This window comes from Aythya ferina, assembly GCF_964211825.1.
Source record: "Aythya ferina genome assembly, chromosome: 26".
In the NCBI taxonomy this organism is placed as follows: Eukaryota; Metazoa; Chordata; class Aves; order Anseriformes; family Anatidae; genus Aythya; species Aythya ferina.
Window position 1 is genome coordinate 4,387,137 of NC_140324.1, and position 26,777 is coordinate 4,413,913.

A 26,777-nucleotide genomic window follows, 5' to 3' on the forward strand; every position below is an offset into this window, starting at 1 on the left:
GTTTCTACTGAACAGAAGTAGGCATTTTTTAGCTGTTGACTTATGTTCTTTTTCAGAAAGAGATGCTTTTTGATGAAAGCTTGGTGCTTCAACAGTTAAGGTACACTGGCATGCTTGAAACCGTGCGAATCAGAAGATCTGGCTACAGTGCCAAGTATACGTTCCAGGTATGTGAGGAACTGGAAGTGGATTGTGCTTTCAGAAATATTGGCTGCTGTTGGAAAAACATGCATTGACTCAGTCTTTTGTGTCTGTTCATGAGAAGCTTGGGGTGAACTGTAAAAATTCATTATAGTTTTGACAGAGCTACATGATGACAAGATGTAGTCTAAACTATTGTGTGAGTCATCTGCCAGTATGTTGTTTTATTGGCTTCATGAAGGAAAGCATTCCCAGTCTTGTGTTGCATGTATAAGCAATCAGTGCTGCTCATTGTCTCCATACGTTAATTAGTTTTCTATAGAATACTTCGTGCTTGTAGCTTTATAGATCATGTATAGGTGATCTTTACCTTTAGTTGGAGACTGCACGAAGCCTGCATTTTACAAGATGAGGGGAAAAAAAGCTCAATTTGGAATGATAAATAATTATTTTCATATCCCTATAGCTCAGATGTCTTAGCTTAATTGTAGAAATCTAGTTGAAACTCTAAACTTGTGAATTGACTTCTAACTCTGATCCTTTGCTGTCTCTGTATTTCACAGGAATTCATAGATCAGTTTCAGGTGCTACTTCCCAAAAATGCCAGGGCCTCTAAGGAAGACATTTTTGCTTATTTGAATAAACTACAACTGGATAAAAACTACTGTCAAATAGGGAAGACCAAGGTCTGTGAAACTTCCCATAATCAAATAAGAAATGCTTATGTACACTGTATTCAGTGCAGTTCATTTACAAGTGTTCTTTTCTGTGGTTCATGTTTAAGTTATGTATTTGTAACTGTTGTAAATGTTGACACAGATGTTAGTAGTTATTTATTATATATTGTCCTTGGTTTTGATGCCAATCTGTCTTTCAAACAATATAGCACACAATTTTGTATTTTAAAGACATCAGTTTTAGAAAATTGTTGCTATTAGTATTTGTCAAAAAGGGTGATGTTTTCATTTTAGAAGGGTTCTCTGATTTGAATACTGCAAGTACATGTTTATATATTACAGTCCTAACACTGAGATTTCTTTAAAAAGAAAAAAACAGACTTTTGCAAGTGCTAATTGCTGTCAACTGCTAAGGTTTGCTTCAGTAGTTAAGTCATTCTCATTTTTTAACTTGCAGAAATACACCTTAGCTGTTTGTTGATGAGCTTTTCTTTAACTGAGCAGGTTTTTATGAAAGAGGCTGAACGGCAGATACTACAGGAAACACTACACAAAGAAGTGATCAGGAAAATCATTCTTCTTCAGAGCTGGCTCAGGATGGTTTTAGAAAGGAGACGCTTTCTCCGAACACGGCAAGCAGCAATTGTTTTACAGGTATCTTTGAGAATTGTCAATCTCTTTTTCCTAAAAAGAAACAAACTCCCCACCCCAAGTAACATTCCCCACCTTGGTGTGCTCCTCCTTCACTTCAGAAATATCCCTTCTTAGGCTTGCTGGCGTTCCCGCTGTGTTAGGAGGTCACTGCAAAGGAATAATGCTGCTGTTTATATTCAGTCAGTATGGCGAAGATACAGAGAGCACAAATATTACCTTCAGCAGAGGAAGAGAATTTGTCTCATGCAAGCCATGGTGAGAGGGCATCTTCAGCGTAAGAGGTAAAGAAAGAGGAGCAGAATGACATAAAAACATGTGTTTTAACCTCTTAATTATATGACTATGTCTCCAAGTGCAGTTGTGTGTGATACTTGACCTGGTAATAACTGTCTAGTTGTTTACCATGTGATCCTGCAGTCAGGATCAAATGGCTAGTGGTATGTGGAACCTGGTTAAGTCCGTAGTACATGAGAATTATTCAGCTGAGCTGCATTGATGCATGTGAGTGCTAATAACCAGTCCTCCATGCTGTCATACTGTGAAAATATATTTGTACTTGGAGTCTATATTGTTTTTTAGGCTCTGTTTAAACTGGTGGGTATTTTTCTTGACTTCTGTGCATTAAACTACATGTATTTTCATCTTAACAGATTTCAGAAAATGGCTATAGAAAAGCAAAAAGCTGAAGAAGAACAGAGAAAAATGCATGAAGCTCTAGACAGAGAGAATGATATGAGCAAGGACGAAGGCAATGAACCAGCAACAGATCAATTGCCTGTGAAACATGAGTCAGAGCCAGAAGAAGCTGTTGGGGGCAAAGACGAAGCTCCAAATGAGCAAGCTGAAAACCTGAGCTCATCTGAAAAAGCCACGTTACCTCAGAAGAACGTGACAGAGGGCTCTGAGAAAGTAACGAACAGCCGGGAGAAACGTGAATTCCGCCGGCAGAGGGGGCTGGAACATAATGAGTTACAAAATAAGCATGTCCTGCTTTCCTTTGAAGGAGCAGCTTTAACGTGCCATGACGAACAAACCTCTTCTGAAGAGGCCCTGGAAACTGTTCCAGAGCCAAAAATATCCACAGAACAAGATGCTGTCCTTCAAGGAAGTAGTGTGGAAGAAAAGAGTCCAAATGAAGAAAAAGCCATTTTGGACACATCACCCTCAAGCGAGATAAAAGAAAGTAGTTCTATTCCTGAGCAACCACTTGCATCAGAAGTAGGAAAAGTAGATAAGACAGTTGATAGAGTGGAAGCAGAAAGGAACCAAAATAACCTGTTAAAAGGCAGCCAAAGCTGTCCTGAAAGGCCAACAAATCTTGCACTGAACCTTGAAAACACATTTTCTGCTACTGGGAGCTCTCAAACTCCAACTGAAGGTTGGGCAGATAAAAATAAACGTCTTGCTCAGAAGGCAACCAAAGATCTGGATAGCCCTACTTCTTCCAATATCCAGAGATACGTGGATGACCCAGGCAAACTGAAGTACAAGAGAGAAAAGTGGAAAGGAAAGAGACAGTCTGATGCTGGGCAGAATGACATGCTGAGCCAGTCTTTGGATGGAAGAACACGTGCAGATCAGTCTCCTCAGGATCCGTTGGCGTAAGGGCAGCTTCCAAGTTATTTTGACTTTTTCAGGAAACAGCGATATTTCAGAATAGGTGGAGAACTGATGATCCAGTACATCTGGCTATGTTATGGGAGAAAACAGAGCAAGGAACAAGTGCTGCTTCATCCCCAGTCCCCAGTTCTGTAGTTGAGTCTGTGTGGGTAGAACGTTTTCAGAAGCTAACAAAAGATACAAAGCCTGCCTTGACAAATTGAGATAGAGAGTCAGAGCTTCAGTTGAATTAGTGTATGGAGTTTATTTGTATGTCTATTTTGTCCACTAGAAACAGTTTGTAAGCATGATCATTCTGTTATGACAGGAAATCTGACATACCCTTTTTCTTTATTTTTGCATTTAAAAGTGAGTTGCAAGCATTTGTAAGGATTCTTTCTCAGAGATAACGTTGTAGGGGTTATGTAAAATCTGATAAGTATTAGGCTACAGGCTTCAATAAAACACATGTTCTGAAGCTAATCTTGTAACATTGCAGAAAGAAGGGGACTTCATCTTCATTAAATGATCTCTCAACGTTGGCCCAGTCTGTTGCTATGAGTCAGGTACTGTTGCCATCATGCATACTTATGTTTAATTATCCTCATTTATGAAGTTTAAAGATTTGTCAATAATTTACTATAGTGTGTTCTATATGCCTCGATTCCTTTCAAGTTGATATTTAGCTTGATATCTATGTAAAAGAATCTCACTAGCAAATGGACAATTCAAAAACTTAATTTTTAACAAGTAGACTCTTAAAGCATAAAATATGCTTGGATCTTGTTTTAGTAAGCTAATATCTATTAACTGAAGCGTTTTATTTTGCAATGGCAAACTTTTTCTACCATTCTGTTTTTTAAAACCACTTATAGAATCTCTTTCAATCATTTTGTAGTTTAGACTTTCTTCTTCTCTCTACTGTAGCAATCACCAGATACGATAGAAGAAGAAAAAGGCAACAAGAAATCTCCTTTGCAAAAGAAGCCCAGTGACCTCTTACCTACCACAGATTCAGCTGTTCCCATGCAGCCAGCAAGTCAGCAAATAGATGCCAAGTATGTACTCTGGGTGTGACTATGGGCTATCCTTAAGAAAATGAAAAAAGGCAGCTTACCCCTGGCACTTGAATTGTGCATCTCAAGAGCATGCCTGTGGAGAGATGTATTTACATCAGCTACACGAGTGGCTGTGTTGCTGGCTGACTTGATCTTCATGTTGACATGTGATATCTGACACTGCTGAGGAACAGATTCTCTGCTTCTTGCATAACACTTGTCTTTGAACAAGTTCTTTTTAACTTAAGCAACATACAGACTCAGATCAAAGGTCCAGGTAGTGCACTGTCGTCTCAATTTAGGAATAAGACACCGGGGAAAAGCTTAAGAACACAGTAAACTCATTGTCTGTTTCCTTTGGCCTACTCTCCTAGCTTCTTGCATTCTGCAACTCAGGGAACTTCCTTGAGACAGAAATGGTGTCTTGGATTTATTGAGTCTATGTATATAGAAAGTAGTGTTCTAGTAAACATCATAATGTCCAGATGTGCTTTCAGACTGTCTTTTCTACTGCTCAGTTTTTCTGTAGGTTGGCCTTAGAGTAAATATCCACAAGAGAGGTTATTTCTATTGTGAAATAATTTCTGTTGTGACAAGGTTGCATTTGCTTTATGTTCAGGTCTGCTTTCAAAAGTCCATTGCGTAGACTTTTGGGGAAAAAGCCAGACAAGAAAATTCCAAAGGAGTATCCTGATGTGATTGATGAAGGTGACGGACTCTCTCTTACATCTTGTATCCTGTTTCCAGAAACAGGAGGATCACAGAAGGTTTCGGAAGGTGATTTTCTTTGATTTGATCCCCATCTTGCTAATATCTTTTCTGTAATGTTTTGCATGCGTACTGAGAGAACAAGTACCGTAGAATTCAGTTCTCTTGCCTTAGAATAAAAATTTCTTTCTCAGCTTCTTCTGGACAGCCGAGTCGTCTCCAGGCAGGGGAGCGCCATGTGAAGGAGAGCAGTAAAACAAAGAAGAACCGTACTATTAAGATCAGCAAGATCTCAAGTGTGTCTCAGAATTGGCGAGCTTCCATGGTCCGTGAGATTGCAAATGCCAATGAACTGAAACATCTTGATGAGTTCCTTCTAAACAAGGTAAAATGCACTCAACTGTGATAAAATTCAGGTCTGTGCTCATCGTTCGTGTGGAATTTTTTTACAATTACTTTTCTAGGTGCAAGATTCTGTTATGATTTAAAGCAAAGGGGAATTGATTTGGTAGCCTAAATGAATTGAGTCTGTTCAATTCATTCTTCCCATTCCTTCCTTTGAGCCTTTGCATTTTTTATATTACAATAAATCCAGGTGACATTTGTTAATCCTTTGTTTGTTTGCAAACTTCCTTGTAAGGAGGTAGAGAGTTCTTCAGAGCCTAACTCCTATTTTTGTATCATCACAGTGCATTAGGAAATGATGTTTTAGGTAACTGGAATAAATCATAAATGATTCAGCCTGGTAACTGTAAAACAAGAACAAAACAGTGTTAAGGTAATGAATCTTGATGCAGGTATATTTGTGTTTCAGATCAATGACTTGCGCTCCCAGAAGTCTGGTGTTGAATGTTTGTTTTTTGAAGCCACAGAGAAATTTAGAGGAAATATCAAGACCATGTACTCTGCTCCTGTAAGTAGTAAATCTCAGTAAAGTGAAAAATTGGTAGTTAATAAATTAATCGAGGATACTGTTTAAATGTTTTACCTACTACTCTGTAACAAAGCAATTCTTAGCACAGAATTCAAAGCTGAATGTTAAACTTGAGAAAAGAATATGACAGTTTTGATGTAGTCTTAAGCAGACTGTTTAGTTTTCCTCTTGTTCATTCAGGTGTAACTTATTTTTAGAATGCCTGGGTTTTGCTGTCCTCAGCCTCTTCACGTTGCTGTATTTAATCACCAAAGAGAGTTGCCAACACCTTTTCCAATATTCTTCCAACTCAGCCTTGTCTCAGCCAAGTAGTGCCCTTCTACAGTGTAGTAGGGAAGTATGCTAATTTGTTTCTGTCGTGGGCTGTTATACTTTACTTTAATCATAAGTAGACTTTCTCACCTCTGAACTTGAACACTTAAAAATCTGTAACTGTATCAACAGTATCTGTAAAGGCTATCTTCTGAGTAATATTTTTTTCATCTGTAGAATGGGCAAATCCATGTTGGCTACAAGGATCTGGTGGAAAATTACCAGCTTCTAGTTACAAATCTGGCCAAAAAAAGGGAAGAGAAAGAAGTCAAGCTGGTTTTGAATCTTTTCCAATCCCTTCTGGATGAATTCATCAGAGGATATGCGAAAAAAGAGGAATCTGAACAGCCCAAGGTATAAAACCCACTCTGCAACTGACTTGTGGGATGACTATAAACAATGTTACTGTCCTTGGGTAAGGAACCTGTGTTACCTCAGAAAGCTTTTCGATGACTTCATCCTTCATTATTTGGGAAATGTTTTCCATACACAAATCATATGCATTACAAATTTTGAATGCTGATACATTATTATGGAGCTGTTCGTTATTTGACTTGCTCTTAATATTTTCAAAATATTAAAATGTTCTTGCATTTTATTTGGTGAAAACTTAAGTGTTCTCTGAAGATTTTGGAGGTGAAATTGCCTTGTCATCAGGCTATGAGCTCAACTGACTTTTAGGAAGTTCACAGTCAGCATGAGCTCAGGCAAGCCTCATACAAGTTGAAGCTGCAGTGCGGTGTCTAATACCTGGAGGTGGAGTGGAATCTGGTAAACTGAATAGGGAAAAAAGGGAATGAAATTTCTGGATTTCAAAGGCTAACATCAGTTCTGTACTTCACTGCAGCAAACCAAAGCCCAGAAGAAGAAACGAAAACAAGATCGTTCAGTAAGTACTTCTCTTTTTCGATGTTCTGAGTCCTCAGCTGTACTGAAAGAACACAGTGGAAACACTCTTTAAAGAGCTTGACGTTTGTACAAAAGTTCTGTTTCTCTTTGCTGTATAAATCACTTAACTCGTATATGAAAGGATGACACAGTATAAAACTCTTAAAAATTCTGAAAGTGTTTCCAAAAATCAAAGATCTTGCTTATGCAGGGATCAGTGGTACTCTAGCATCTTGATTGTCCATAGCATCTTTCTCAGTCATGGAACTGTACGTGTATAAAGCTAGCTATAGTTTGTTATTAATATTTTAGCAGTTGGATAAAGTATTGTGCTGCTGAACTTTAACAAAGGCAGGAGGTCAGTTACAAAATGACCCAGCAAACCCAGCTTCCTTAGGCTAGGGTTAAATTTGGTTTCAAGGTCAAAGCCATCAGCTGTATTTGCAAAAAGAAAAGTAGAAAATCTAAGATAGGGTATGTAGGTTTGGGTTTTTTGTTTGTTTGTTTTGTTTTGTTTGCTTTGTTTAAATTAAAAAAAAAAAAAAAAAGCAGGGGGGAGGAAGCAGGGATGTTTTCATTAGTTTCCTTATCTCCCACCAGATTGAAGAACATAATGGCCATGTATTCACAAACTACCAAGTGAGCATTCGGCAGTCATGTGAACACTGCTCATCCTACATCTGGCCCATGGAAAAGGCCTGTCTCTGCAGTGGTAAGTGGAAAAGAACCTCATTCTTACCACGTGCTTTACAAAATCAGCAGTCTCAGGTTGCACCAGGGGAAGTTTAGATTGGATATTGGGAAGAATTTCTTCACAGAGGGTGGTCAAGCATTAGAACAGGCTGCCCTGAGAAGTGGTGGAGTCCCTGTCTCCAGAGGTATGTAAGAGAGGTGTGGGCATGGAACTAAGGGACGTGGTTTAGTTATTGGACTCAGCAGGTTGGGTTGATGGTTGGACTTGATGATGCTGAAGGTTTTTTGCAACCTAAATGATTCTATGAAAGCATAGTTTCCTTATAACTTTGGCCAATACAGATTGAGTCTTACTGAGCATTATGTGCAGGTTATATAATAAGAGAATAAAACAAGGTACTTAGCACTATAATATGATTTGGAATGTTTGTAACAATTGTTATTCTCTGCAGTTTGCAAGTTGATTTGTCACAAGAAGTGCATGTCCAAAATCCAGAGCAGCTGTACATCCTGTGGGAAAAAGGTAAGAACTACAGATCTGGAGTGCTATACCATGATACCGCAGGTGATGCATGCAAAATACTGTCTTTATTGCTCAGCAAATAAAAATCAGATGTCCAGAAACTGAATAAACTTTTTAATAAAAGTTAAGTTCCTTTCTATGTTTGCATATAGTCAAAGCCAGGCCCAGCAGTTGTAGAAATGGAACGTTCTTCTTAAAAGGTGATAATTGAGCTAATTTCTAAACAACTCCTTTAGAGTGTGTGCTGTGTTAGGCAAACTGTTTAAAATAAAAAATACATCAGTGTACCATACGGTTTCTTTACTGCTTGCCTTTGATCCTAAGGTATATTTCCTTACTAAAGCTTGTAGGAAGATAGAATAAAGCATTCAGCTTTTGCTTTCTGGACACGTAGGTTAATTATAACGTGAAATAATAGAGTTCTGTAGCTTTGGGAACAGGCATTCACAGTGCTCGATCTGCATCAATTCCAGAATGAACAGGATACAGAACCACGTCACTTTGGAGTATGTGTGAGTTCTCTGACCAGTGAGAGAAATTCAGTCCCCGTTGTCATGGAGAAGTTGCTGGAGTATGTGGAGATGCATGGCCTCTACACAGAAGGCATTTACAGGAAATCAGGATCGGCGAATCGCATGAAGGAGCTGAAGCAGTTGTTGCAAGCAGGTCTGGCAATGTTGTCCACGCTTGACTTCCTTGCATGCCAGTTTTCTCTTTAATTCTTTTCTATTCTGAAAGCATCTGCCACTTAAGTGTTTTAAAAACAGCTTTTTGGTGGGCATATTTTCAACATAGAATTTATATTCCTTTTTCTGTCTGGCAAAAGCTACTCTAACATATAAGTGCCTATCAGCAGGCTTTTTCTTTTTTTTTTCTGTCGGAGTTACCACTCAGTTGCCCATTGTATACATCAGAGAAACGAACTACATTAAATAAAGACATTTCTTTTCAGATCCAAACTCAGTGAAACTGGAGAATTACCCTATTCACACTATTACGGGCATCCTTAAGCAATGGCTTCGGGAATTACCGGATCCGCTAATGACCTCGGCACAGTACAATGATTTTCTTCGTGCTGTAGGTAGGTTATAGAAATGCCTGAAGCAATGTTCTTTTTTTCCTTTATCTCAGTATTTATTTCGTAAAATAATCTCTAAGATGCTCTTGTTGGCTGAACAGCTTTCTTCCAGTTGATTTACAGCAATGATTTTAAACGTTTCATGTTTGAAAAAAAAAAAAGGGGGGGGGATTTTTCAGGGCATTTGTCCTCTAGCTTACATGCCCTTGCTTCAGAATTCCCTTTTTTGTAGCTGAATGTCACTATACAATCTCTTTTTCAAAAAACAGCAAGATTCTTAGTTTTTTTTGTTCTCCTTGATGTTCTGGACTAGATCTAGATAGGCCTCCCTTAGATTCATTTACCTTCAGTGGCAGTAAGGCATCTTCAATATTGTTGGAGATCATGGTGCATCATCTCATGATTGCTAACAATAACAACAGCATCTGAAAAAGTAGGTAAATTGCAGTGCCATCATGGCTATTTTAACATTCAGTTACGCCAATTAGTAAGTGAAATGATATCTAAGAAATTTAACTCTTATCTATTGCAGAATGTTTGAGACGGTATCAGAAGGCGCTTGGCTCTTTTCCACTAGTGTTGCACAGCAATTAAAATTTTGTGCTTTCTCCCCTTGTGCAGAACTACCAGAAAAACAGGAGCAACTCTGTGCCATTTACAGCGTCCTTGAACAGCTTCCACAAGCAAATCACAACACCTTGGAACGACTCATCTTCCATCTAGTCAAGTAATGAGTTTAATTATTTCAGTTGGAAAACTCCATGTGACTCGTTTGAGTTCTTAGCCTTCTAAAAGCCTAGCCCCCTTGAGTGTGTTGGTGTAGAGGTTGTATTGCTGGTTTAAAAATGAAAGAATTGAAGTTGATAGTTCTGCTTAAAAACAGACACATGCTTAACCTTAGTGGCTTTCTGTTCCTTTTTCTTATGCATGAGACCTTCTCTATTTAGTAGGTGTGACATCAATTTAAAAACACTTATTTGTACTGTTGTATGTACTCAGTACCCGAGGAGCCGCCTTATATCTGTATTAGGGAACTAGCAAACTCTGGCAAAGTTTGACCAGATGGCTGATATTCTAGCAAGTTTTGCTTAATTTTTTTTCTAAACATTGCATTTCAGAGTGGCTCTGATAGAAGATGTCAACCGTATGTCACCCAATGCCTTGGCCATTGTTTTTGCTCCGTGCCTCTTGCGTTGTCCTGATACCTCAGACCCTTTAACCAGCATGAAAGATGTTTCAAAAACAACCATGTAAGTTTTAGCAGTCTGCTGCAAAGTAGGCCTTCAAAATATGGTGAAAGGCTACTACTGACACCTGAGTTTGTTACAACTTTATTCATATCAAGCTGAGAAACTGAGGATTCTAAGTTACTGTATACTGGCTCTGCTAGTGCTGACGATTTGTATGTCTTTGTCTGAGTCCTTCCAACTGTCTCAAATTTACAAAGAATAAAATAGGATGTTTGGTAATAGGATTAGTTATTTGCCTAGTATTATGAAAGAGACAAAACTTCAGTGTAGCATAACTCTTCTAACTGACAAAAACATGAGGAACTGTGGTTCAGTCTTAACTTTCATAATCTGTGTTTATATCAGATACTCATGTTAGAAAATGTTCCAACTAATTTTTTCCAGGACTTTAAATTCACTGATGTATAAGTCTTATAAATTAGGTTTCTATCTTACGTCAGCATAATATTTTGTCAGGGACTGTACGCTAAGCATATACATCTTGCTGAGATACCCTACTGTTTGTTATGACTTGTATAAACTGACTCCTGCATACTTGGAAACCCCCTTCTAAGTTTTCATTGAATTGAAGAAGGTTCTGGCCTTGATCCTTTTTGTTCTCCTCACCCTCTAGCAGCTCTGGCTCTCTGAAGACTCACTGCATATCTGGCCTCCAATGAAAACAGTGTGGAAAATTACAGCTTTTTGTAACTTACCTATAGGGGCTTAGAGGTGGAAAAAGGCAGCTGCAGGATCATTTTGTATCTTAGAATCTGTACCAGCACAGGGAAATCATGCAGAGAAAATTGAAGCAGTTTACAGACATCACTATGGCTGCTTACTTGCCACTGTTGTGTGGAGTCAGCATTCTAGTTATTCCAGGAAGAGCATGTGCTGTTACGTGCAACGCTCTGTGTCCTGTTTTGCTTGCTGTGGTGGGTGGACTCTTCATCCTGCTATCATGCGGTGCTGCCCCTTGTAAAGCACCACTGGGAGAGCCTGATTGCAGACTGTGTGTGAGAAACATCCCCAAGACAGGAGAGGCATCTCATCCCACCATGGTTGTCCCCAGAGCTTTTATAGCATGAGACTGCTCAATAAACTCTTTCCCTTTTGTCCAGGTGTGTAGAGATGCTGATAAAGGAACAGATAAGGAAGTACAAGATAAAAATGGATGAAATAAATCAGCTGGAAGCAGCTGAAAGCATTGCTTTTCGACGACTCTCATTGCTTCGGCAGAATACGGTAAGTTTTTGAAATAAACCACAGAACCACACCATCCAGCAGAAAGCATCCCACTAGTTCTTTGGGAGGGGATGTGCTGCTTATTTTTCCTGTCCACCCTCTTTGGTAAGTCAAAGACTAATTGTGAGAAGAGAAGAAAAGGGATTTGCATTTGCCCAAAACTGTAGGTGGCTGCTAAATACACAGCTGTACTGGAGTCTGATAATTAAAGGATGTGGGAGTGGGGGTCTGTTCTTAGAGTGGTCTAAATCTATTTCCATATAATTAAATCAATAGAATTAAGATTGCAGAGTCTGTTGCATGGCAGAGGAGTTCCTTCACTCCAGAGATGGAGTGGACAAAAAGTATGCTGCATTCTATTAGGGCAAATATGCTTTATTTTTATTGTACTGTTTCAAAAAAGCAAATACCACCACCACCTCTGACTGCTCAGAAGTCACATTATAGTGAATTTGGTCTTTATCTCTCTCTAGCTCTGGCCTGTAAAACTTGGGTTTTCTTCCCCTTATGAGGGGATGCTGGTATGTACATTGCCTATGTTCAGAGTGCATGTTTTTTTTTTTTCTTATGGTACTATTGCATGACTAAACTTTCTACATGTGTTGTAACTTGGTTTTAAAAAACTCTTGAACAATGGAGATTGCATGTGTTGGTCCAACTTTCTCCCATGACTGCATGCAGTGCTGCTGACCCATTCTGCCTTGGCTCTGGTATTTTATAGGCATTCTGAATGTAACTTGTATTGGATGTAATAATTTGGCTTATGATTAACTGCTAAAAGCAAGGTTAGTTTGGCAAATCAAACTACTATGCTTCAAAAAAGGTAACACACAGAAATCAGGTGAATAGAAAAACTATTACCTTTTGAAACACTTGTATGAGTAACTAACAGCTCTTCAATTCCATGAGCCTTTCATTTGTCCTACTCATTTGTCTTCCACCTTGGAACTAGCAGACAGTCAGGACTTGGGTAGCTTCTTATGACCAATTCATAAAACTGCCTTGCAGAGTAAAAGCCCACAGGTCAAAGGAAATGACAGTAGCAACTCAGAACTGGACTCACTGAATGAAGAAGAGGAGGTTTCTGAAGCTGATAACCGAGAAAAGGAGATTCTCATTGATCGCTTACAGTCAATAAAAGAAGAAAAGTAAGTAACAGCTTTGAAAACCCTCCATCTCTGTAGGTCATGCCCTTTTGCAGTTGGAGTTAATACAGACAGCAAAGCAGTATACTATTCTCATAGAATCATTAAGGTTGGAAGAGACCTTCAAGATCTTCTGGTCCAACCATCTTCTGCCACCAACGTCACCCATTAAACCATGTCTCTGAATGATCTAGTTAATTATGTTATATAGGCCTTTATGAAGGTGAAAAGGAAAATGTAAAGGACTAGACAAGAAAATTATTATTTAACGACTCTATTCAGGATGGTTTACCTCTGAAATACGTACTGCTTAAATTTTAAAAAAAAAATTTAACTATCAGAGACATTATTTCTAGAGTGCTATGGTCTCTCTTTTGATGTAGGGAAGATATAACTTACCGGTTACCTGAGCTTGATCAGCGAGGCTCTGATGAGGAAAATGTAGACTCTGAGACCTCAGCAAGCACAGAGAGCCTGCTAGACGAGAGAACAGGACGGATGGATACCGAAGGTCAGTATTAAGGTAGTGTGTGCTTTTTTTTATTCTTCATATTTCACTGCATACAGCCAGCCAGGTGACCAGATGTTGTCTGGTCACAGCTGCTTATATCGAATTACATTTTTATGCTTTCAGTGTATTTTTTCTTTAAAGGAATTACACTTTCTGGATTACATTGCCGTGCTCAGAGCTCCACTATGCCTGCCAAAGACATTTGCAAAGTGCCTTCTCTTTTGCAAACCTATTCAAGCTCTTCCTCTGCATCCCTGGCTTCAAGACGCAGATTATCTTTAACGCTGTCCAAGATTAAAGTGCCCCGTCGAACTCCAGTGATGCCAACAGCAAATATAAAGCTTCCTCCTGGGATTTTCAAATGTACAGAATCTCAGGGACGGATTTCAGCTAATGAAGAGTCTCAAATAGTGGTGAAACGAAGGGAGCAGCCAGCAAGGCGAACTGATAAAATCCACTCTGTATACATTGCACAAGGGTCTGCCGTGGCCCATGCTCAGGAACTTTTGAACGAATATGAACCAACAGCAAAAGTAAAACGGAGGTTTTCGGACCCTTACTCCCACATTCCCTGTACAGATGAATGAAATACTTAAGCTGTCTGGATTTTCAAAAGTTGACTGCAGCTTTGTTTTTAACCCTTTGGAGTCTGTGGACTTTTCGTGTTCTTTTAAGTGGCTGCTGGGGAGACAGCCTGGAAACATGCAGTACTGTAAGGGTTAAGCAAGGTTGTTTAAAATAAATATGCTTCACTTTAAATTAAAACCCTGCAAGGAAGTAGAACGTAAAACTTATGTTGAGTCAGATACATGGATTGAGTGTACAGGAAAAAAAATAATGTCCCCTGATTCTGCTGCCGTGCCTTTTTCCATTTGCCTTACAATGGACTCTAATGGGACCAACAGTGACTTTGCGTCAATGTGTGTTGCCTTAAATTTTTTATGTTTTTATGACAACTTTGTGTGGTTTACAAAACGGTTAATGTTGTAATAGCCTTAACGGAGACCAAAATGTATAAAAATGTTTATTAATACATTGCACTTTTTAAAAATACGTGTTAGTTTATCATTGTTCTTTTGCTGGTACCTGCCTTGCTTAGTGAACAAATTCTTAGATGGGAAGCCACTGCTTTGAATTGCTTTTTCTTAGCACTTCAAATCATATTGGGGAAAGCTCTCCACACAGGGGAAGTACAAATGGCAAAACTGGTGTCATCATGAAGTGTTTTGGTGCCCTTTGAGCCAAATTCACAGTCCAGCATAGAGCTTATGCTGTGCAGATAACTCAGCCCCTCACAATTCGTATCTGTGTGGTGAAATCCCTCAGGGCAAAGCGCAGTAACGCATAAAAGGCTTTAAAGCAGAGCGCCATACACAGAGTTGTGGAATTGGTCTGAAGTCCGTGATGCTGGGTGCTGCTTCTCAAAGGTCAGAGTAGTGAGGGAAAAGCACTACCGTGGACGCTGTCTCGATGCCACCCTACTAGGTCCGGGCAGCAGGGGCTTGTGTGGTTGCGTGGGGAACATTTTTTGGTTTAGATGTGGGATTTTTTATTAATAAAAACATGCAGAGATCTCTCCAACTTGCCGCCCCGCCCCGCGCCCCGCCTTAAAATGGCGCCTCCTCCCGCCCCGCCCTAAGATGGCGCCCGCCTTCCGGGGAGCGGCGCTGAGGCGCTTTCCGGTGGCCCCGGTCCGCCATGGCGGCGACGCGGCTGGAGCTGAACCTGATGCGGCTCTTGAGCCGCTGCGAGGCGCTGGCGGCGGAGCGGCGAGACCCCGAGGAGTGGCGGCTGGAGAAGGTGAGGCGCAGCCCGGCCGTCCAGGGGCAGCGAGCCGCGGGACGAGGCCGGCCGGGAAAAGTGGGCGGCCCGGGAGCCCCTCGTCCCGCAGTAATACTCGAAATAAGCTGAGGTAGCGGGTGTTTTATAGCATTAAAACTTAAGCCTTCCTCTTAGCCGTGTTGCAGCCTCTGCCAGGCAGAATGTATCTCATTATTGCTGACGATTAAAAAACTTTTTCTCCGCAGTACGTGGCTGCTCTTGAAGACATGCTCCGAGAGCTGAAGAAGCAGTCCAGGTGAGATGCACTTTGAAGACCTGAGTGACCGGTATTGCCAGCAGTCTGTTACCTATAAGCCAAACATAGCCCCCAAGCACCAGGAATATGTACACTTCCCTGTGGAGATACCTCTCTGTTAAGGGGAAACTGTGTGTGGACAGCAGGCACAACCCAGCACCACAAGGAGCTGTGCAGCTCTGTCGTGGTTGCAGACATTTCCTTTGTAGAATCATAGAAGGATTGGAACATACCTCAAAGATTATCAGGTCTCAGTCTCACACTGTGTCCATGCACCTCTGGGTGTGCTGTGGGCTTGAGCCAGCAGCATCCACAGTGCCTTGGAAAAGGTGACTCGTAGGGGGTTGTAGGAGTGTTCCCAGCTTGGGGCTATTTATTCTTTGAAGAACCACGTGCTGTTTTGTTTAATTTGAAAAGTTATCCTAAGTAATAGAAAACACTGAGGCTTACTGATTATCATTGGTTCATTGTTGTTTGTTTTTTTTTAATTCCAATAGTAAGCCTGCCCCAGAACTGCTGAATGAATACTCTCGCAAAGTGGACTTTCTAAAGGGACTTTTAGAAGCTGAAAAATTGGTAAGATATATTAGTTCAGCTTGAAAAGACTTTAGAAGTATTATCCACCTATTTGTTCCTTGTTGCCTTGTTTCTATGTTTCTTTTCATCTTATGTCTCAAAATAACACTTGTTTAAGATCTGATCAGGTAGTCCCTGATAAAATATGAATTAATATATTGTATTTTGTTAAAAGGTGGTATTGTATGAATCCTGAAACTTCTTTCTGACTTTTCAAAAAACATAGAATGCATCTTGCCAATATTTTCCCTGCTTCTCTGATGTGAAATCTAGGGGCAGGTACTGTTTGTTAGGCCTCATTCCTCTTGTACAGTACTGTGTGGATCTGGAGAGCTACGAAATGCCAATAAGCTGATACTGTCAGTGCTGTTGTTCACATTGACTTCACTGTTTTGTGTGAAGCAGCTGTGGAAATGCTTCCTCAGTATGTTGGTCGCATATCCAGGTGGCCTCACACTGCAGGATGTGATGTTTGTGACTTTTTTTCGTTGTTTCTTCTTAATTATAGAGTTCATCAACTGAAAAGGCACTGGCAAATCAGTTCTTGGCCCCTGGGCGTACACCTACAACGACCAAAGAGAGAACCCCAGCTACCAAAACGGTTCATCTGCAGACAAAAGCTCGTTGCACAGGCAAGATGAGGAGTGAGCTGCTTGGTACAGTATGTTTTGGTGCTGCTGCTTCTTTCCTGCCAGTTCATAGATTTTCTTGTTGCATTCAGCTGCCTTTGGTGGCTGTGCCTCCAGTGTGTCCTAGGCTGGGTGGGGAGTCACTATTTTTTTTTTTAGGTTCGGGCACAGGCACTGTGCTGCCCCTGGAGGTCTTTGAATACATTACAAGCATTTTCACTTGCCCACTGTAATCTGTGTTTTGTTTCTCTTTCTGCTTTCTAGGATCCCTTGGCTATCAGTGGTAAGTTTAATCTCTTGTTCTCTCTAACTTTAGTTGACCTGAGTCTTACAGGGAGAGAATTGTAGCATTAGAAAGAACAGTTTATGTTTACTGTTGCCCCTGTTCTCTTCTGGTCTACATAAATCACATGACCATAGCAGCTCAGAGTAGGTGGTGTTTAATTCCTCTGAAACATACAGCCATGTTATTCATCTAGGGAACCGGTAGGAATTAATTTGTGGTTTCCATAGCTACTGTTACAGTGGCTGGAACTAGGCCAATCTAACGTGTCCTGAAAGAGAACACCAAGAAAAAGAACACACAGGCTTAAACCATGCCCTCAGGGATATGATTCATCTGTGTTTTTTTTCCTCTCTCAACCAAACGTGTGATCTTATGAGTTCTCTTTTCCCTGTGGAAAGCAGGTAGGCATTTGAAATCCATATTCCCTGGCATAGAGGGTCAAGTGGGATTAAATCTTTGAACATCTGAAAATCCCTCACAGATAACTTGTTTCTTCACCCGATGATTACATGGGATTTTATAGTATGCCAAAACACAAATTTTACTTGTTTTCCAGATTCTGAAGAGTTTAACGTAAGGAAGCGGAAGTAAGTCAAAATTTCTCATTCTGATACTTGGTGCTTTGGGAACTGCTTTGCCAATGACTTTTAAATCACAGACACACTGCTGTTTGGGTGAAGTGCCTGTTGGTAGAAACCTAAATATAATGACCATCTGATTTACGTGTTCTTGTTGTCTTGTCAGAGTTGCGGAGTCTGGGGAAACACTGGGAGAACAACCCACAAGAAAGTACAAATTCCAATCTGTTTTTCCTTGTGCTCTTGCAGAGGCCTTGTGTCTGATGAGAAGCAGTCAGCAATTGAGCTGGATGCTGTGTTACAGCACCACCAGGACATGCAGGAGAAGTTAGCTGAAGAAATGCTAAGTTTGGCTCGCAGTCTCAAGAACAACACTCTGGCTGCACAGAATGTGATAAAACAAGATAACCAGGTAGCGCACATTATGGTGCTAAACTCATTTTTGCAACCTAGAAGGTTAAACTGCAGCTATAGTAAAAACAATAGCTGTAACTTGCTTCCAGATTAGATTAGAGTGGGGAGATTCGCAGGCAGTATGTCTGCTTCTGTAGTGTAACTGAACCTTTTCTGTGTTGTAAGAAGCAGTGGTGAGAACTTTCAAATTGGAATGCCTGAAACTGAAAGGGTTTTGACTGCAGGAGCTGGTAAGCTTCCGTAAATGATATCATATTTGGAACTGCTGGTACTTGACTTTGAAAACCGGAACAATTTAAAGTAAATTAAATCCATTTGTTAAGGACCTTGTTTTTACAACTCAGTCACAGGTAGTACAGTCATCCCCACATGATAAGAGTTCTCACCATTCAGGTTTGCCAGCAGCATTTCATCTAAATCCTGGGCAAGCTTAGTGCATTTTATTGCCTGTGTACGTCAGCTGATACACCATTTGTTCTCTTTGCCTCCCAGACACTATCGCATTCTCTCAGGATGGCAGACCAGAACTTTGAGAAGCTCAAGGATGAATCCGACCGCCTCGAACAGCATGCAAAGAAATCAGTCAACTGGCTATTATGGATAATGTTAATTGTAGTTTGTTTTATATTCATCAGTATGATTCTCTTTATCAGAATTTTCCCAAAACTAAAATGATTTTGTAAAAAACTGCCACAAGCATAGTTGAAAGGCTCGAATGGTGTGGTAACTGTCAGTAATCAATTCTTACCACCTGTCACATCCTGAAGGAGGCTGTCCAAGGCCTACCCTTGCACCTTTCTTGTGCAGTCAGTGCATTCAGTGAAACCACGGGGAGCATTTTCTGTGTTTGGATACTTGGTTCCTTTTTCTAATTAGTTGATAGTGCCTACTGAGGAAAGAACAGAGATAAAGATAGCAGTTTACACTGAGCTCTGAACAAGTTTCAGATAGATAGTCTTCTCTTTTTAATGTGGTTGTGGCAATCGTTATGATTCCTGTAAAAGGCATTTACTCAATAGGAATATAAATAACGCTTAGTTGAAGTCTTAAATTTTTTTTTTACAGCTTTACTGTACTGAACTAGGATCTTGCTGCCAACAGGATATTTAATTACGAGGTTGTGTACATATACAGCTGTAGGGTGTAGGAAAAGAACGCTGCTATTGAGTTGCTAGCCTGGCTTGGATTCAGAGAGTGTCGACAGGTAAAATTATTCTCAGGCTCACCTTCTTCCCAGATCAATGTTTGTTTTTGCAGTCGTCTTCAGTTTAGAAGAAGGGTTGAATTTGCATGCAGTCGCAATGTTTGCTCCCCTTTTTGTATGCACAAATGTTCTCGCTCAGTGGCAGTTATGTTGATGCTCTTGCATCAAGAAAACATTGTGACCCTGGCACCGTAGAACAGTACACACAGTACTCTCCGTATGGTATAGGCCTCACCTGTACAAATATTTTTTCACTGTAAGAGGAAGGCAAGGGAGGCTGGTATCTTCAAGACAGAAATAAAAGAAAAAAGGAACAGCCACTACCATTTGAGACAAATTCTTCTGGTCGAGAGTTTTTTTCTCAGTTGTAGTATTTTTTAAGAGCTTACTACAAGGAAATAAAGATTGAAATAAACTAGAGACAGTATTTTGAAAACTTAATACTGGAAAAAATTAGAGCCTGCAGGAAAGGTTTCCTGTATCAGTTTAAGAGCAATTTTCAGGAGCTTGTGATAAGTTAGAAGCAAACCTGGAGCATCAATCTGTAAAATGTTGGTGTTTTCGTTTTTACAGTGTTTCATATTGAGAAAGCAAGCCTGTTACTCCAAAATCTTCCTTTGCCATTTCGATTGCTGTCTATAACCACTAGATGGGGTATTTTATGCTTTTCTGTTTGGTCATCACAGCAGCCCTAGGCAAAAGGAAGGTGAAGGAAAAGCTGTGTTTGTCACAGCTGAGTTCTTAGGAAAGTTCAGCTGCTTCTTTGAATGTATCCCAGTATAGGGGACACACTGTTTCAGAATTGCTCTTTGCTTCTTTCAAAAACATTGAGTTAATGAAGACAATTAACAATTTTAGGGAAAGTATTTTTGTTCATTTAACAGCATGCTTCAAATTTATTATGCCAGATATTTATAATTACCAAATGAGTGATTATACAGCAAAGTACAGCTTTTCACTTTAGCTGCTCATCTATGTGGTAATGCTGATTCCATTCCAGAAGCCTATTACTTACCTTGAACTTAATAGAAATTTATAGTTGTAGCAATCCATTTATGGACATTTGTACTTTATAGTTCATAAAAAACTTCTGGGAAATGTTTGACTTTTCACTGTGCTTCGTTAGTGAGTGCTGGGTCACCAAACTATTTTTGAATTCTAATTGTTTACTACTTTGCCTGCAGGCATTTCAGTGCTGAGCTGTTCTTTTACAGCAGAGGTTGAATGCACAACTGGAATTTTTTTGTGTGAGATAGTGGAATGATACACCATTAATCCTTCATCATTGTCTATAACATTTCCCCTTTAATACTTGAAATAAACCGTTTTTTTCCAGCTTGCGAAAGATGTGGTGCTTCATTACAGACAAGTTTAAAGCTGAATTTTGCTACTGACCACGTAACTTTTTAGCACTTCTAAATTAGCAGTTCATTTGAAAAGAGCTGAGCTGAAAGGGAATTACCAGTGATAGCCCCCAGGAAACATTTAGCCTTCCAAGTCAGCAGCAATTCCTGTACAAAGAAGCATGTTAGAAAATCAGAAAGAGATATATTTAACTTTAGACCACTGACATTTCATAGGTGTTTGTTATTTTGATGGATAAACTGGGGGAATGGAGATTGAATTCCATAGCTACTGACACCTTTTGTGCTATCTCGCATGACCATTGAGCGCAGGGCCTCCAGCACTGCACTGAGCTGCTGGTTACCTCTGACCCAGTGGAAGAATGTTACCTTCTGCACTGGCAAACCAAACGGATTAATTGCCTCAGTGGCCAGCAATCTGCCTGCACACAATGACTGCTTTGTCAATTGGCAGTTGCAGCCTTTGCTTTTCTGAAGTTCATTTAGTAATTATAGTAATTCAAAAACACTTTGAAGATCTGTGCCAGCAGTATTTAGAACAAACAATCACTCATGGCTTTGCGACGTTTTGTAGATGGAGTGATAGTTTTTTATTTTTGACTAACGTATGGGTGGTGGTTGTATGATCTGTGACTTCAGACCTCAGCTCAGTTTCATAGCATGGGGCTCAGATGTGCTTCTCACAGGATAATGTTATATATAGAAATGGCTTGCAGAGGGTTGCAAACATTGTGAAGTGAGAATTGCCTAACTTTCCCAAAAGCTTGGGAAATCCAAATGGAGAGATGTTTATCGGGCATAGGGCTGGGCCTTGGTTGGCTTCTTGGCAGACTAGCTACTTTCAGGCAGCAAGTAAAAAAATAATAATAATGTTTTAGAGACTTGGGTCACGTCAGGCTGGTGAATGCAGTGCCTCTGAGACTGGCAGCAACGGTAACTATGGGTCACTCCAAGCTTTTCTGGCAAACATTCATGGTGACAGACTCTTAGATATAATACATATGATTAAGCTGTCTTCAGACACAGCTGGATTTGATAATTTGGAAGGATTTTCACAGTAGATAAGCTGTCAGAAAGGATGCACGAATGGTAGGAGCAGAATACTGTATACAATGGTTGCTATGGCTGGGTAATCGCTAAGCTTGTTTTGCACATACGCTTCCTTGAATTTATTTTACAAAGCTTCTGTGCATCAGACTTGATAGGTTGTGAGCAGCTTTCTAAAACTGTCAGCTACTCTGCTAATGGGGCATTTAGTAAAAGAGGAGAGTGTGGGCAGGTGAAGGTCTGTTTGTGACTGCTCATTGTGTGATACTGGACCAGTCACCTCCATTCTTGTTCTCTCTGCAAAGAACCTGAAACAAAACCTCAAAATCCAAGTCTTATGATCGATAGTTACAAGCATGAAAAAAATTTCAACCATAATAACATAGCAGATAGGAGCACAAAATAATAATCAGATCTCTCGGACTACAGCAGGGTGCTGATGCCATTCCAGAGTCCTACGGCCCAGTGCAGGACTGGCTGATAGCTCTTGTCCAGATCTGCCACATTGCTGCGGCTTGGTGTGCGCTCACTGTGTGTTCCCACTGAACAGGAGTGACATTAAAAACCAATGAAGCTAAATCAATACCACCTGTCACATGAGACCACTGTGACATTTCTGGCACGAGCGCTACCTCCTAATAGGAGATGGAAGTGGGAAGCAGCAGCAGCTAGTGAATAATGGATTAGATATGCTTGATTTGTAACATTTACAAAGAAAGGGTGTGTCTCCTAGCTACAGAACAAACTGGTTATCAAAACGGGAACTCGAAGTTCTGTGTCTAAAATGCAAAACGTTTGATAAAGCAGAGTGAAGCATAGAGTTACGGTGTGCTGAACTCTGCTGTGCTGCCCAGAGGGCTGTCCCTCCAATTTTGACGTGTGGATTAGCCAAAAAAAAAAAAAAAAAGTGCATTAATAAAAAAAAAAGTGAAGTCTAGATTAGAACTGGTGTAGCCAGTTGGTCGCCTGGGGCACGGCGTGCCCATACTATGTATTAGAGAGTGACGCTGCTGCAGCCACTATTTTGCACGTGGCTGCTGATAGAGAACAGCATGCCTGGCAGCAGTGGTGTAAGTTGTGCAAACTGGATGCGGGGTTGGCTTAGGTGTGCTGTGAGGAGTTGTAGGAAAGAATGGTGGCGAGGCCAGAGGGAGGTGAAGGCCAGCTGGGCAGCCAGCTGCTAGGCAGCTGGGCTCGTTACACGCAGGTTACCAGCACTGACTTGTGGTTGTACTAGTAAAGAAAAATCTAGTCGAATACTTTGATGCTGAATCAAAATGAAAACTTTCTGACAAGGAATGGAAAGCAAGTTGAATATCGCATCTGCTTCTGTGACATCCAAAATTCAGACTGGATGAAAACTGAGGATAAAACAGGGCAGCGTTGCAGAAGGCCATGGAGTGCTGCGATTTCCTTTGCCTCTTTCATCTCCAGTTCCTTTGAACTGATGTGGCAGAGATGCCCTCTGCCACTTTCACCTTAAGCAAAGGTTGTATTTGCTAATATAACAATAGAATTGTCCAGAAGGATCTGACAGAGTTTCCTGTTTCAGCGTTAAAAAAAAAAAGGGACTTCTGTCCTTAGCACGTAAAGTGACCGGACCTTCATCCTCTGAGCTTTCTCCCATCGAGAAGAGAGCGTTCACTTATCGGATTTGGTGTGGACGGAAGGAAGGGTAAGAAAGGAACTTTGTCAATCCATGACGTGAAATATTTTATATTAGGAGATTTGGCAAATAGTTCTGTGTGACTCTAAACAGGATGAGATAAATTTTCCAAGGTCAGCTCTCCTGTATTCTCAGCTTTTGGGCTAGTCACTTAGAAGTCAATTCTGTAACCTTTACAGCGACATCCTGCCAGTGATGCAGAGACTTAGCTATTGTTGGCTTCAACAGCAGCTCCTCTGCATCTTCAAAGGACAGGAGGCTGAATAATGTGTACACTGCATGGTGAGAAACTTGTGAGCAGGGAAGTAAGCCTGGCAAATCAATTTTACTCGATAAAAATCCGGCAACCTTAGCTGGATTCTAAGTGGACCCCTTTTCTTCCCTAACTTCTGTGGGTAACTATTCACCTAGGTAATTGGAACCTGTTTGTAAGAAACACTGAATGGTGAATGAAGCAGAAAGTGATAATCCTGACTCTCAGTTCTGCCTTCTGGCTTGCTGCTAGGCTTTGGGTCACTGAACTAGTTTTCAGCTCTTTTGTTCTTGAAACAGCATTACTACCAAGGTACCTTCTTGTAAGTCCTTTTGGGTGGAAGGCTTTGTGTTCCTTGAATATTCATAAACTGACTAATTAGCATGGAACTTTAAGTACTCTTGTTTGGCTAAAACAAAAACAAAAAGCCAGTTCGCCCAAACACAGACGTCTGCAGTGTTTGGTTCCGGTGTGAGTTTCATGCGAAAAAGACGTTTCGTTTTCAGGCCATCGAGCTTTCGGCTAGCTCAGTATCTCGGCGATCTGGAAGCCAAGCTGTGTTATCTCTCCACATGTAGTTGCCAATACAAGGATGTGACAGAGCTCCGAGGGCAGCGTGCAAAGGCTGTTGCATTGGGTACGTCCGCGCTGCTGCAGACAGCAGGCCCTGGAGATAACGCTTTGAAGAACTGGGCTGTTGGTGCCTAAACAGCTCGTCCTCAGCTTTGTTAACGTGAACAGGGGAAAGCTACGTGGGGATGGGGATAAGGCAAGCAGTCTCGGCCCTCTCAGAAGGTTGGGAGTGAGGTTGAGCCAGTTTATCTTCCATACTCAATGCAAGCCAGCTCACTCGTGCAAAAGTGGTTCCTTTTCTAGGGATGTTACTGCCTGGGGCGAGCTTCCAAGGACTTCAAGTCCTAGCAGCATTGATCCGGAGGGGCTGGGATCTGGTTAGAATGTCAGCACAGTTGGGCTGGTTTGACAGGGAGGCATTCGGAGGGCAGAGTGGCATGACTTCCAACTCTGCAGTCTCAGAAAAGGAAGCTTGGGACACGGCTGCGGAAAGATTGTTTTCAGCCTCTGTGGGCTGCCGTAAACCATGCACGTAGAATGCAAAAACAAAAACTAGTTCAAGGTTTGGCACGATTTTTGGGGGGAGGGAGAGGAGAAGACGCATCCGTGGGGGATGAGGGACAACAATATACGTCAAAGTACTTCTGTACTTGAGGCTGTACCAGATGTGTCATGTTAAAATAACAATCTGAAACAAGTGTTGTGCATGATAACCGCATGCCCATAGCCCTTGACTATTGTATTCCTGTTAATTTGTTAATAAGCAAAGGATAAGGGCCTGCATTTTTTTTTTTAAGCGTTGAAGGCCGTGGTTTGGAGGTCGCTGACCCTGCAGACATTGCGCACCTTTATGAAAGGCGATGCTAGGCATACAGCTGTATTTTGCTATTTATCTGCTTTGTTTGTATCTTAAGTCTGTCCTGTGATTCGTGGCAGCTGTGAAGTAACTGTAGAGCAAAGATGAATAATGGGACAGTTTTTTGGGGGGATTTCAAAAGAAACAAGGCTTTCGATGGGGCCTGTAAATTTACAGCATTATCTCGTGATGTACTGCTTTCACACTGTACAGTATTTCAAGATGTTTATTATATATTATCTCAGCTGAAATTCCAAAGAAGGCAAAAAAAAAAAAAAAAAAAAAAAAAAAAGTATGTTTTTCAGGAAAACACTACAACGGGGGACATTTTGGGTTCCATCTCTGAAAGTACCATACAAATTTTGTTACACTGATTTTCTAAATAGCGTAAAAGGGAAAAGACCGCCTTCCAAATGCACTGGGGATTCCCATAGACACAAATAGTAACCTGGCTAATACTCTGTACATTTTTGTAAATTTTGTCCTCCAAAAAATATTTTTTTACCTCATGCAAGTGCACACTGTTCCAGTATTGTAATTGTAGATCTCTCCCTGTATCAAAAAATGTTGAAGGTCAGAAAAGACAATATTATTTCCAAGTTCCATACCCATGTTCTTTGGCTTCTCTAGCCAGAGATTTAGATTTATTTAAGTAAGGAACTGACAAAAATAGTCTTAGTGGGGTCTAGTAGAGAGATAGTGTGGTTCTGTGAAGACTTTATGTAGTTATTTTCTTAGGCTGATTCAGAAATGAATCCCCAAAAGTTTGTCACAGTTCTTAGGCATTTCTCACTGCTTATTTATAAGTTATTTTAACTAAAACATATATGTGGTGGGGAGAAAGAACTCTTAATGTTGTTTAAGAAAGGAGTTGTATTTAATATATCAAACTTGTGATTTTTAGTAGAGTTTCTGAAATTGGAAGTTAGAGAAGATCACGAACTGTAGCTATTAGAAAAAAAATACCAAACAGGTGCTGGCTTAGTTTCCTAGAGCCCACATTGCTACTGTTGGTTTATCTGATTGCAAAACTAGTGTACTGTAGCATGATGAATATGTAGCAGTGACTGTATGGGAAAGATGCTGGAAAGATTGCACGCTGATGTTCTTAATCAGTAATTAGAAACTAAAAATAGTATTTTAGCAAAAGATAATAAATCTGTAGCCTTTAATCCTCCTGTGCCAATCTGTAAGCTGATATCATTATTACATGAAAGGCAATGAGAACATAAGTGAGTAAGCAAAAGTAGGTTGCTATTACAGTCACATTATAAATTCCACATAGCCCAAACTGTCTCGTTGATGTTTGGCTCTCTCTGCTTTATGCAAAGTCTATAGTCATAAGGCAGGTTAATTTGCAAGCACAGAACGTATAGTTTTGGTGTCTGTTTCCATTCCTTTGCTGTCCTTACTTCCTGGAGCACTCTTTAGAGAAGTGAGTTAAGTTCTGAGTCTCCTCTGCACCTGTGAGTTGTAAGTAGAAGGGAACATCTGAGAAAATGGCAACAGGAAAATGTGTTCCCATGATGGCAGTTGCCACACACCAATAGGCTCGATCAACAGCTAACGTGCTGTGCAGATACACATCGTCTCTTGCTATAACAATCACAAGAGAAGGCATCCCCACTTAAACCGGGCCCTTTCATCTAAGCATTTAAATACTTTGCAAAGGGTAGGATGCAGTTATTGCTACGCAGGTACCATCACAGTTGATATTGTTTACGCTGAAGTGATTCAGTAGAATCAGGCCCCTGACCTTATCCCATCCAACTGGGAAACCTCAAAGAATGTCAGCGTGAGCTCGGCTAAAATAGCTGTGATTTCATAGCCCATACCTCCTCCCATTCACAACTATGCAA

The 26,777-nt window shown here is 40.5% G+C and overlaps 2 protein-coding genes across 14 annotated transcripts in view; both read left to right on the forward strand.

Moving 5' to 3' along the window:
* Positions 1–14,448, forward strand: part of MYO9B (myosin IXB) — a 45,424-nt gene extending 30,976 nt beyond the window's left edge. For 8 of the 11 annotated variants that reach the window (XM_084498388.1, XM_084498384.1, XM_084498393.1 and 5 more), the window contains 23 exons: positions 57–167; positions 705–827; positions 1,323–1,472; positions 1,587–1,753; positions 2,123–3,073; positions 3,571–3,637; positions 3,999–4,129; positions 4,749–4,906; positions 5,032–5,222; positions 5,652–5,750; positions 6,261–6,437; positions 6,931–6,972; positions 7,572–7,683; positions 8,117–8,187; positions 8,661–8,853; positions 9,140–9,268; positions 9,887–9,992; positions 10,384–10,515; positions 11,616–11,739; positions 12,213–12,260; positions 12,748–12,887; positions 13,268–13,395; positions 13,537–14,448. In XM_084498388.1, coding sequence (XP_084354514.1) covers positions 57–167; positions 705–827; positions 1,323–1,472; positions 1,587–1,753; positions 2,123–3,073; positions 3,571–3,637; positions 3,999–4,129; positions 4,749–4,906; positions 5,032–5,222; positions 5,652–5,750; positions 6,261–6,437; positions 6,931–6,972; positions 7,572–7,683; positions 8,117–8,187; positions 8,661–8,853; positions 9,140–9,268; positions 9,887–9,992; positions 10,384–10,515; positions 11,616–11,739; positions 12,213–12,260; positions 12,748–12,887; positions 13,268–13,395; positions 13,537–13,982 — 3,996 coding nt within the window. In that variant the 3' untranslated portion in view covers positions 13,983–14,448. Of the gene's footprint in view, positions 1–56; positions 168–704; positions 828–1,322; positions 1,473–1,586; positions 1,754–2,122; positions 3,074–3,570; positions 3,638–3,998; positions 4,130–4,748; positions 4,907–5,031; positions 5,223–5,651; positions 5,751–6,260; positions 6,438–6,930; positions 6,973–7,571; positions 7,684–8,116; positions 8,188–8,660; positions 8,854–9,139; positions 9,269–9,886; positions 9,993–10,383; positions 10,516–11,615; positions 11,740–12,212; positions 12,261–12,747; positions 12,888–13,267; positions 13,408–13,536 lie in introns of all 11 variants that reach the window. The other 3 variants (XM_084498391.1, XM_084498394.1, XM_084498386.1) reach the window with 2 other exon arrangements.
* Positions 14,449–14,994: 546 nt separating this feature from the next.
* On the forward strand, positions 14,995–20,504 carry USE1 (unconventional SNARE in the ER 1). 3 transcript variants are annotated; one of them, XM_084498822.1, is made up of 8 exons: positions 14,995–15,195; positions 15,423–15,472; positions 15,970–16,048; positions 16,557–16,709; positions 16,942–16,960; positions 17,520–17,550; positions 17,791–17,953; positions 18,448–20,504. In XM_084498822.1, exons 1-8 carry the CDS (start codon positions 15,094–15,096, stop codon positions 18,628–18,630), a joined length of 780 nt encoding a protein of 259 aa, XP_084354948.1. In that variant the 5' UTR covers positions 14,995–15,093; the 3' UTR covers positions 18,631–20,504. The 3 variants fall into 3 exon arrangements, with proteins under 3 accessions (XP_084354948.1, XP_084354949.1, XP_084354950.1); XM_084498823.1 differs by lacking the exon at positions 16,942–16,960 and having other exon boundaries at positions 16,557–16,719; XM_084498824.1 differs by lacking the exons at positions 16,942–16,960; positions 17,520–17,550 and having other exon boundaries at positions 16,557–16,704; positions 17,754–17,953.
* Positions 20,505–26,777: the final 6,273 nt, after the last annotated feature.